At 51.0% G+C, this 12,122-nt stretch overlaps 1 protein-coding gene across 1 annotated transcript; it reads left to right on the top strand.

Moving 5' to 3' along the window:
* Positions 1 to 1,218: 1,218 nt before the first annotated feature.
* PPP1R3G (protein phosphatase 1 regulatory subunit 3G) lies at positions 1,219 to 2,879 on the top strand. Its single transcript, XM_021697059.2, has one exon. It carries the CDS (start codon positions 1,219 to 1,221, stop codon positions 2,272 to 2,274), a length of 1,056 nt encoding a protein of 351 aa, XP_021552734.1. The 3' UTR covers positions 2,275 to 2,879.
* Positions 2,880 to 12,122: the final 9,243 nt, after the last annotated feature.

Below are 12,122 nucleotides of genomic sequence, written 5' to 3' on the forward strand. Positions count from 1 at the left end.
TTTCACAACCCCTCCAGGTGACACTGACGCGCGCTCATGTTTGAGAACCACTAACTCCGGCCAGGGCAAAGTCGGCCTGAAAAAGGAGATCATGAGATCATCAAAACCAGACAAAATCAACCACAAAAACCCACTATCGAAAGTCCCCCCGGCGCCCAGGGCCCCGCGCTCCGTCCGCAGAGCCGCAGGTCGGCCGCCTCGCAGCGCAGCCCCAGCGCGCGCCAGGACCCCTCGGGGCGGCGGGGAGCGGCGGAGTGCGCGGCGCGGCGTCGGTCCCGCGGGGCCCCCAGTGCTCGGGCCCCGAGCGCGGCGGGCGGGACCGGGCGGGGGGGGGGAGGAGCGGGGACGTGCTCCCGGGCCCCGCGCTAATGGCCTCCGGCAGCTGTCGGCGCGGGGCCGCGTCCACTCCGCGCCTCCCGGCACCGTCCCCGCCCCGGACTCGGCCCCAGCCCCCCGGGCGCCGCCACTGCCGGAGCGCCGAGGCGAGCGCGCCGGGCCGGGGCCGGCTGGAGAGCGGGACTGGAGCCCGGGCGCCCTGAAGTTTGGGAAGGAAGGAAGAGAAAGCGAAGGAGGCGCTCGGCGCTCGCAGTCCGCGGCCGGCCGCCTCCCGGCTCCCCCGCAGGCGAGCTTCCTTAATTGCGCGCCTGGCCCGGGGACTTCCTGGGCCGCTGCGACAGCGGGAGGAGACCGCTCTGCGACCCGCCGGAGGGCAGACCCGCCAGGACCTGGGGGCTGACTTTACGGGCAGAAGGCAGTTCGCGCCCGTGTTCAGGAGAGCTGAGCGCCAGTTCACCCCAGGAGCTCCGGAGGCAGGACAGACGCGGGCCCCGCCGGGGTGGGCGGGCGGGCGGGAAGAGGGAGGCCCCGACTTCCAGAAAGCCGTCTCTCACCTTCTGCCCGAGCCTTCGGCAAGCCCGCCCAGTCGCTCTGGCCCGCGCCGCCCCGCTTCCAGGTGTTCCCACGGCCCGCGCCTCCCCGCCCCGGGCCCTCCCCCGGCTGCGGGCAGGTTCAATCCCCAGAGCCGGCCCCACGCCCGCATCCTCCTCCCACTCCGTCCAGGGCCGCCGCCGCTAAAACCCGAGGCTCCGCGGTGGAACTGCCTTCTCCTCTCGGGTCCGGGGCGGACTCTGAACGCTCCTGCAAAGACCCAAGGTGTTAAGTCTCCAGAGGAGCCCTGAGCCGGGGGTGGGGGGACGCGATCCGGGGCCCGGCGGGGTCATGGAGCCCCAGGGGACGCTAAGTTCGGAGAAGCAGGGACCCGCGCTCTTTGGAGAGCCCCCGCCAGCCGAGGGGCTGCCCGCCCCGGGGGTCCTCCACATGGAGAGTGGCGGGGACGGCGGCGGCACATCGGAGGCCCCGAGCCCCGACGCTGAGCCCTTGCCAGCGGAGGAAGAGGCTGCCCCCCGGGAGCAGGAGGAGGCGTGGGAGTGCCGCCGCCGCCTCCCGCGTTCCTTCTCCCTGCCCGCGGACCCGATCTTGGAGGCCGCCAAGTTGCTGCAGCAGCGACAGCAGTTTGGCCTGGGGCTGGGCCCGGAGGGCGGCGAAGGGGCGGAGGGCGCGCCGCACAACCCCGGCGTCTGCTGCGCCAAGTGCAAGAAGCGGGTGCAGTTCGCGGACGCGCTGGGGCTGAGCCTGGCCAGCGTGAAGCACTTCAGCGAGGCCGAGGAGCCGCAGGTGCCTCCCGCCGTGCTCTCCCGCCTCCGCAGCTTCCCCCTGCGCGCCCAAGACCTAGAGCAGCTCCCCGGCCTCCTGGCCGCGGCGGCAGCGGCCGCGCCCCTCTCCGCGCCACCTCCCCGGCTTCGGCCTCTTTTCGAGCTTCCCGGGCCGAGCGCCGCCGCCGAGCGACTGCGGCGGCAGCGCGTGTGCTTGGAGCGCGTGCAGTGCTCGGCGCCCTCGGGCGCAGAGGTCACGGGCTCCGGCCGGGTGCTGGGCTGCCCCGGGCCGAGAGCCGTGGCGGTGCGCTACACCTTCACCGAGTGGCGCTCCTTCCTGGACGTGGCGGCCGAGCTGCAGCCCGAGCCGGCGGAGCCACAGCCGCCAGAGGCGTCGTCGGGGGGGCCCGGGGACGCCGAGGAGGAGCCGGGCGCCGAGCGCTTCCACTTCTCGCTGTACCTGCCGCCGGGTCTGCAGCCCCAGGAGGGGGAAGACGCGGACGCGCCGGGCGCCGCGGTCCACTTCGCTGTCTGCTACCGCTGCGCCAAGGGCGAGTACTGGGACAACAACGCGGGGGCCAACTACACGCTGCGCTACGTGCGCCCTTCCCACGCGCTCTGAGCCCGAGGCCCGGCGGCCCCAGGCCCCGCGCCGCCGCACAGCTGCCGGGTGACCTGCGGGGACGTCTTCCTGAGCACCGTCCACCGGGGAAGGAAAGCTATAAACTCGCACCAGGACGGATCCTTCGAGCAAGCATCGTGAGCCCGGGCAAAGCACCGAACCTGCCCGGCCCGTTTTCTCCTCGCTTAGGCCTCCCTAGGCTGCCTCTAGAATTCTCGCCCTGCGCCAGAATGCGAAGAAATTCTTGACTCCGAGCCGTAGCTGCCTTCAAGAAAAAGGTCCTGACCCCTGTGCACAGCTGTAAGACCTTGGGATTTGTTTTCAACTATAGACATCGTGTTTTAGCCTTTGCAGCTTGCTGCAGACGCCTCCGGTCTCAGGGAAAGGAAAGGCATCCCGCCACATCGTGCGGAGAGAAGGCGCTGGACCGTGGGTGTGCGCCCGGGCCTTCACACAGCGGCCCGTTTCTCGATGAAAACCGGTGGGGCCTTGGCTGGGCTGTCCTTTTCTCTTAACTGGGATCTGGGAGATGTTTGCACAGACTGGACGTTATTTACTTGGCCCTTTGTGTACACACGTCTTTTAAAAAATAAAGGCCACTTGCACACCCTTTCACGCTGTACTTTCTATTTCAGCTCCTGGGGAGTTTGGGAGGTCTTGATAGTCAGGGGATCTTCCTCAGCTGATCATGCTGGCCCTTTAACAATAATTAAACAACAGTATTTCCAAGTTTCCTTTCTTCAGTCTTTCCTCTCTGAAGTGGAGAGGCCCAGATTTCCCATTCTGGGCAAAAATGTTCTTTGAAACGTTTTGTAGAAGGCTTCTGTTCGCTGTCAAAATAAGGTGCTTGGTGAATTGACACACCAGAGTAGTCTGGTCGGTTTGCTGTAAGCTGCAGGGTCGCTGACCCTCAACCCCCTTTGTGTAGGCAGAGCACAGAATAGCTTAGCTGCCAGACTTCTCTGGGTCTTTAGCAGTCAGAGAAGCTTGACTCTCAGGGGCTGGGTGATGGGGGGGAGGAGGGAGGGGCAGGTGTCTTTCTGTCCCCCCTCGGAGCCACAGTGGGTAGTGATGATCTGACAGAGGATGAAGCATGCCCAGCAAGTATGTGCTGCTCAGAACCAGATGGGTGCTCTGCAGGCTGGCCTTCTTCACTCACCTGCTGATGGCCGTGGATGCCAGGATGAAGTGGCCTTGCATGAGCAGGACAGGTGAGCATCCTGGGTGAGGGCCTGATTTTTAGCCACGCCTTGCTCATCCTTTGGTAATTTGTCTTTCTTTCGATTTTATATTTTCTGGCACATGACTAGTACAATCAGTTCATTTTGCAATGGTAATCTTTAAGGAAGGATGGTTTCTACTGTTGCTTTATGGGAACGAAGGTAGGCATTCCACAGCCCATGGGCCTAATTCAGCCTGAAATCTGTTCTTATAGGCCCTGAGAGCTGAGAATGATTCTTACATTTTTTAAACAGTTGGACAAACTCAAGAGAAGAATACTGTTTTGCGACACATTAGAATTGTATGAAATTCAAATTCCAGTGTCCAGAAATAAAGTTTTATTGGAACGCAAGCCATGCACATTCATTTACATATAATCTCTGACTGCTTTCCTGCTACAAGAGCAAAGTTGAGTAGATGCAACAAAGACCATATGGCAAAAGCTAAACTATTTACTATCTGGTCCTTTAGAGAAAGTTTGCCAACTCCTGTTCTAGAGAACTATTTTTTAACACTACATGCTGAGAGTTACACTTAATAAAGCAGCTAAACTTTTAGTAAGGTTTGCCACTTGAAAGTAACCTTTTTCGTTTAGAGGTAATACTGCTTACATTACTTTCAGTAATCTTGGTTAGAATAAACACTAAGACACCAAATGTACAATTATTACTACACAGGGGAATCTACTTGTCCTCTTTCATCTAAGAAATAATAATAAATCAGTACAGCTGAAATATAGCATCCATCTGAATTGACATCAAGCTACAAAAACTGCCAGATACTTCCATGCTTCAACATGAGAAGCCATAGCAATATTTAATTTAGCTTCTGGTTTGGAGACATCCCTTTTGACTATAACAGTGTTTGCCAGAGGTAATTCATTGATCCTGGGAAAAATGTTTAAATAATTATTAGTGGAAAGCCATCAGAAGCTAATAAATTATAATTTACACTTGGAGTAAAGCAGACTAAAAAATAGCCATGTCTATGAAATAATAACCCTTAATTCACATCTAGTTATAAAAAAAACTTTATAACGATAAAAATAAGCAATCATTAGAATTACATCATTTTTCTGTTATAAAAATAAGCAATGTCCCTTTTTGGATCTTGTATACTATTTCTTTTTAAAGAGTGCATTATTGCATAGTAACACTTAGATAAATATCTTTTGTATTTTTCTTATGTGTTTAGGAACACGTTTTAGTTGAAAAGTATTGATAGTGTATATAGCCTACAGCACAGTTTGAAATGCCAGTTCCTATGATAATTATGCATTATTTTGGATTGTTTGGGATTTTTAAAAATTACACAAGGATGAAATTAGGAGCCCAATATCAAGATTAAAATAGAGATCCCCTTGTCTGGCATTCTTTAAAATGGTAACCCTTCAAATCTGGAGTAAAATAAGAAATGGGTTCTAAAGAGGTATGAAGAGCAAACTGTCTATTCTTAAAAAAAAAAACAACAAACCATTATTGACTTTCAAAAGTATATTTTGGAATTCAAGCAACTAATTTTAGAAGTACTTATTTCATAATATAACGAATGTCAAACCTGGCTTTTAGGTAAGGAAATCAATCTAGCTTTGCTGTCTCCCAAATCATGGAGAATAGCTTTTCTGAGGTTCAGACTTTTGTGAAAGATTTGGAACAGCCCAGTCTGTGTAAATGTGGTTATAGCCTTTCGAAGTACTGGGCAATCTTCTAAATGCCAATTTTATTTTATAAAATGCCATCTTTTCATCCTAGACTGATAACGAGCATGTTGTGAAGAAACTTAAGGAAGTTAAGTAGGTTTTGTTTTTGAAAAGGCGGTTTCAGAGGAAGGGGCAATACTGACCAGACTAAGGAAGTATTTAAGAACGTATTTCCTGAATGGAATGAAAACTCACACGCTCATCCCCCAAAGCAAAATCCCCAAATTCAGTTGTTGGTTTTTGGCAGGAATATTTACCTCAACTTGAGGAAGTAGGGGTCAGTCTGGTTGAAATGTAATCGCTGAAATACCTTGCCCAGCTCTAATGATCAAAACTCACTTCTGCTCAGCTCATTTAGTGATGCTGACCTCCACCAGAGAGATTCCAGCTTCTTCTTTATGGGCAAGTGAGTCCCTGGGTCACCGGGTCAGGGAATGTTGAATGAAGTGTGTGTCTTTATCTGAAGAGTTTCAGAAACAGTGGCTGGAAACGTGACAGTCTGTACGGAACAGAGTTTCCCCCTTACAAGCCCCAGGTTTATGAAGACTTCACTTAGGGAGGCCAGGATCCTGCTCCAGGGAGTGGGCGCTGGGGGCTAGGAGCCCACTGAGCTCTGGGGGACGCTGAGGCACCTCTGTTCCCGGGGAAGCTTTCCTGCAGCGCATGGGGGTGGAGCAGTTATCATCAGAGAACCTTAGCTGCAGGGGCGGGGGAACTTTCTCCTGGGTCAGGTGCTCAGGGGGCTTTCAAGCTGACCACCGCCTCATGTGCTGTGCCCTTCCTTCTGCCCTGACCCGGACTGAGGTCTTCCCTGGTGACATTATGGTTCTGGAGTCTGTTCACCTGTCAGCTCACAGCAAAGCAGAGCCGTCTGCTCATTTCATTTTTGGGAGTTGTCGTGTTGGACTCTGTACGTTATTTCACGAGTTCCCCATATTGCTGCTTTCTAGCACGGCAGGTGTGCATATTTTAGTAGGCCAAGTTTTTCCATTTTCTGACTCAGTCGTGTTTCTTAGGAGCGTGTGGCTTGGAGCCACTTGGAGTATTGTGATCTGCATCACATGCGCTTTGTCAGGAGTGCAAGGAACAGCCTTCGAGAGGAAATGGGATGCTTTCCTTTTTCTTTGGCATCATGGAACCGAATCGAATGTGTATTTTTGATTCACACAATGGAGTACAGGTTTGTAGGTTAAAGACAGCCCCATGATGTGTGGTAACTTAATAAAGCAACGCTGACAAACAGTGAGCTGTTCGCAGCCCAGCCTTTGCCCAGCCAATCCCCATGAAACCAGGGCCAGGACGGTCTTCCAGAGATCGGGGATGTGCTCGGTGCGGCGACAGGGGTAAAGGGCTGGGAGCAGGGTGGAAACTGACAGCCCTGGTTCAGCCCAGTGACCCCGGCTTTCCCTCTGCCGAGCAGTCCTGGCTATGCTGTAGATAAGCAGGCGGAGCCTGAAACCCGCTGGGAGAGGCCAACCCAGGTTTCTCTTCCCGACTACATAATAGACACATTCCATCAGGTGACCTGCTGTGTTTTCATGTTCCTCTCTGGACTCCCTTTAGCGAATCGGGGAGACTACCAGAAGGCAGCCCTAAATGGTCCTCAAATCCTCCAAGGGCTGGTTGTTGGAGTGCTACATAACTTTAGGCTCATTAGGATTTACATTTTCTTTTAATCTTTTGGATAGACTTTGTATTTGCATTTTGTGGAGTCTAGTTCTTTGACCTTGGCCGTCTCTTCGGGGACAAATTTTGGCAAGGAGAGAACAGAGTCACATTTCAGCTGAATATCGGTTTTTTTTTTTTTTTTTAAAGATTTTATTTATTTATTCATGAGAGACAGAGAGAAACAGAGGGAGAAGCAGGCTCCCAAGGAGCGGGAAGCCCGATGCGGGACTCGATCCCAGGACCCTGGGATCATGACCTGAGCCGAAGGCAGACGCTTAACCATCTGAGCCACCCAGGCGCCCTGAATATCGGTTTTTAAGATGGCAAAGATCAAGGGCTTACTTTTAAGATGTGCCGCTGAGATTTGCCAGTGAATCTAATAGAAGAGTTTAAGTCGTGAGTTCAGAGCCAGTTCAACTGGGAAATCTACATATCTACAAACATCTCTGGTAAAGCAAAGGTATTTTAGACTCCCTTACAGACATTTAGAGAAATTAGACCAGTATAATTTCTCCATGATTGTATTTACTCATCCCATTCTTATTGTTGGCATTGCTCAGGTCCTTTGAAACGTGTTACCTGAGGTCATTTCCTGAGGAGAGTCAACAGCATCCTAATGTTATCCTGAAATGGGAAAGTCTGTCTGAAAATCTGAATTGAGTAAAGATTGAAAACAGGTAGATTTTGAGAACTAAGCTTGAAACATTTAATCTCTAAGTTGAAAAATTCATGAGCACATCCTACAGATGGCTTTTCTGTAAATAGCTACACGCATGTAATGTTGAGGAAGCATCCACTCCAGCAGACGAGGAGTTTATGGTCGCGGGAAACTAATAGTCTTTCGAGGGGACACCTTGCAGTGCTCTCTAGAGGACATGTCCTTTCTGTTCCTTCCTCGACATCTTTCGGTAAAACATCCTTGTCAGGAGGCTGTTCTAGTGTAGTGAAACAGGTTACGAGTTCTTGCAGAGAGTTAGGTTTTTTTCCGAATTTTACATTATTTAAAAAGAAATGTGAGTTTATATTCAGAAAGACTTGAAATAGTCCAGAGCATTCCATTTGCATATTCCTGTCTGCTTAAGGAGCAATTGTGTTTTTAGGCACAGATTTCAGGCATGTTGCTGAGCCTCCAAGGCAGGGCCCAATCTCAGTACCCTGATATCATGACCTGAGCCAAAGGCAGACGCTTAGTCAACTGAGCCTCTCAGGTGCCCAGGCGTGTTGCTTTTGAGGTTACATTTTTTAGCCAGAAATCCCAAAGCTGAGGTGTCACCCATATCACAATTAAGTGCAGACCCCAAGATTAGCGAGGTCTATTGTTTTAGAATTATGATCCTAAAACATGTCTATACATTAAATTGAGTTTGAAGGTCCCTGTCTATACATTAAATTGAGTTTGAAGGTCCCTGTCTATACATTAAATTGAGTTTGAAGGTCCCTGAGATATCCATACATTGATATTAAATGGATAATTGTGGAAATAAACGGATGTTAAGTTGCAAACAAGTGCTTAACAGTGAAATACATAACATGTTCTTTTGCAAAAATAAATAAATAAATAACAGTAATAAGAGTACCTCTTTAGAAAGGTTTGTGAGTAACCCCTTTGTCGCCCATTTCCCCAAATCTGAACTACAGGTTGCTTCTGTTCCTAGATCCCATGTTATTTTGGACTTTGCTATTTACCATAAAGCCATTAAAAATGAGTTTATGTATTGGTGCAACATGCCCGGAGACACTAGTTTTCTGGCAGAGGAAACAACAGCTTTAAAATGGGTTATGAGGGCGCCTGGGTGGCTCAGTTGGTTAAGCAACTGCCTTCGGCTCAGGTCATGATCCCGGAGTCCCGGGATCGAGTTCCGCATCAGGCTCCCTGCTCGGCAGGGAGTCTGCTTCTCCCTCTGACCCTCCTCCCTCTCATGCTCTCTGTCTCTCATTCTCTCTCTCGCAAATAAATAAAATCTTAAAAAAAAAAAAATGGGTTATGAAAGGGGCGCCTGGGCGGCTCCTTTGGCTACGCGTCTGCCTTCAGCTCAGGTCATGATCCCGGGGTCCTGGGATCGAGCCCCGCGTCGGGCTCCCTGCTCAGCGGGGAGTCTGCTTCTCCCTCTGCCGGCCACTCCCCCTGCTTGTGCTCTCTCTCTTTCTGTCAAATGAATAAAATCTTTAAAAAAAAAAAAAAAGGTTGTAAAAGCATTGAGTTCTGAGGCTCAGGGCTGTCCTGCCCTGCACTACCTACAACTGCCTAGAGCCGAGAGAAGGTGGAGGGGATGAGGCTCCCGTCTTGGGTCTCGGGCTTGGACCACGGCTCGTCCTCTCCCAGCCCCTGCAGGCCCTGGCGCGGGCAGAAGTGAGCTGATGGCCACTGCGAGGTGGAAGGCATAGCTTTTTGAGGCTTGGCTTTTGACTCTGCCACCTCCAGCTGGTTCAGAAGATCTTACAAATGGAGTCTTCACTATCCAGATCATAATGTGGCAGCCAAGGGTTTCTAAAATGATTCAGCAACATTCTCTGCAGGCTTATACGTAAGAGGCAATGGCAGAGGCCTGTGGTACGTGATCCATTATGTGATCACAGAGGTTGGTGTGCAAAGGCTCCCTCCGTGAGTAAAGATGGACTTGGGTTTTCGTGTGTCAGCCCAGAGCCAGATGTTGTTAAGGCTGACTGCCACTGGGATGTCGCTGACCCACCCCAGTCATTTCTCCAGAGCCTAAAATGCAACGGAGCCTAACTAGGCGTGTGTCCGGAGGCCCCGAGCTTTCTAGGGATACTGCCTGTGGAGGGCTCTGACCTGCCAAAGGAAGTTGGTGAGATTCCCAGCCCTGTCTGGGGGCAGGGGGTGGTTCTCAGAGCTGGAGCAAAAACAACCATCAACTTTGATTGGCCAGGGTCTGCCCTCCTTAGCAGAAGCCAGATGGGGCCAAATGTTCCTTTATTAGCCAGGCGGCAGCTGCAAGAATGGGCCACAATTTCAGACAGGAGATTGTTACGTGATTCTGTAGGATTTTTTTTTTTTTTTTTTTTTACAGTTCTTTCTAATAATGTGAGAGGAAATAACCTCATCAGTCTCTGTTTTAAGATTTGCTTGAGAAATGTGCCCAGTGGGATGTTTGGGATGAGTAACAGGTTTCTGTGAATGTGATTTTTGTTAGTGTTTATTTAAACAGAGAAGATGTAGTCAAAACGCAGCCTTCATCTTTCTCCAAGATTTTTTTAAAGGATAGTTCTATTTTTGTGGTTTGAAAATGTCTTTGAAATTCTGAGGATTTAAAAAAAACAAAACAAAACTTTGTTTGCTGTGGTTATTTTTCTATATGCGTTACGTCTAAAAAAGGCCAAACCCAACGTCGTATTTTGAATAAGGAATGTACAGCAATTTGGTACTTTAAAAGCCATCACGGAGTCTGGACACATTTTTGGTGGTCACAGCTGGGGCGGGGGATGCTGGTGTGCTGCTGAACATCCTACAAGGCACAGGACAGCGATCCCCACCCCCAAGTAATTGTCTGGCCTAAACCCTCACTGCAGAGGTTGGAGAACTCTGAGTTTGGGGCGCCTGGGTGGCTCAGTCGGTAAAGCGTCTGCCTTTGGCTCAGGTCATGATCCCGGGGTCCTGGGATCGAGTCCCACATCGGGCTCCCTGCTCGGCGGGAAGCCTGCTTCTCCCTCTCTCTCTCTCTCTCTCTCTCTCTGACTCTCATGAATAAATAAATAAAGCACTGTCAGGTGCTATGCTAGTGGTGAACACTTAGATGTCAGGGTTGGAGGCGCGATGTGGGAAAGACACACAGGCCCCAAGTGAGCCAAGCCTGCAGCTGACCCCAGCTCAGCTCTCTGTGTGCTTTCCAACGGGTCCCTTAACCTGTGAGCGTGAGTTTGCACGTTTGCAAAATAGGGGTAGGAACTCCCGCCTAACTAGGTTGTTGTGAGCACAAAGGGAAATTACTTATGACGTACCAAGCAGACACCTGGTTCTCAACATCTTTCTCTTTTCCCTTTGATCTCAGCCAGGTGGTTTCAACGGATTTCACTCTGACGATAGATGTTGTCTCTCTTCATCCGAATGTAGGAAGAATAAATGAAACTTCCAACTTGGGCGACGTATCAGTGGCTGCCAAGGCACTAACCAAACTGTTCTTGTTACTGCACTAACCGAACATGCCATTTGTTTCCTGGTATTCACATGATGGGATGTGTATTGTGTATGTATGTGGTTAGAACATACACAATGTACCTACGTTCATCTGACTTAGATCTTTGCATTTCCTTGAGACCGTTTCTTCAAAGATTATCCACCCTATGTTAAGAAACTACTCTTGGAGGGCTTCCTGTTTGTTGAGTACTGTTTGATATTGTTGAAAATCCATTCTTTTGGACCCGTTTTGATTTTTGTGACCACCCTCTTCTGATTTGCCTCCTTTCCCTCCAAGCTGTTCCTTGTCAGTCCCTCTGGGACTGATTCTCCTTCTGTCTGCCACACAGTCCTCCAGAAATCCACCTGTAACTCTTTTTTCTCTTATAAAGATGTTGTAAATTCCACAGGGAGAAGACTATGTATGATTCTTTTTTTTTTTTTTTTTTAGAGTTGGCTCCGCACCCAGCATGGGACCTGAACTCACGACCCGGAGATCAAGAGTTGCATGCCCTACGACTGAGCCAGCCAGGTGCCTTCTGCAGTGGCCACATCCTTCCCTCAGTCACCTCATCAGAAATCTATCCATTCTTGCAGCAAGAGGTGACGGAGCGCTTCCCATGTGGCCGGCAGAGCCGTGGTGTTGGGATACGTGGGGACACACAAGGGACGTGGCTCTCAGGGAGCCTGCATTCAGGAAAGTGGGGCCTTTTTGTGGACAACTCCAAATCTATGTCTACAGGCACATTCTCTGCACTCATGCTCTCATCTTCCTTTCTTCTACAAACCCTAGCCAGCTCCACGCACATGAAGAAATGTTTTCCTCAAAAAAATCTGACCCTCAGAATCCCTGGAGTTGGTACTGCCTGAGCGTCTGGTAGGGGAGGGCTGGTAGGCCTTGGTGGCTCTGTCTCTGCTCCCCTCAGACGATCCTTCCTCGTGGCGGAGGGCTTTGGACAAAAGCTGCCGCCTCCCACAGCAGACAGCTGCGTCTCAGCCCCTTTACGTCACCCCTGTTCCCACATGCATGTATGTCTAGACATCCCAGGAGTGGGCCTGTCCCATTGCAAACCTGTTCGGCTGTATCTGCTAAAGCGGAATACACACATAATCCCCCGACCGGAAGTT

The sequence above is a fragment of the Neomonachus schauinslandi genome, chromosome 8 (genome assembly GCF_002201575.2).
Source record: "Neomonachus schauinslandi chromosome 8, ASM220157v2, whole genome shotgun sequence".
NCBI lineage: Eukaryota > Metazoa > Chordata > Mammalia > Carnivora > Phocidae > Neomonachus > Neomonachus schauinslandi.

Excerpts from the sequence above, each read along its gene's own strand:
- PPP1R3G (XM_021697059.2), top strand. The coding sequence starts at position 1,219 with ATGGAGCCCCAGGGGACGCTAAGTTCGGAGAAGCAGGGACCCGCGCTC.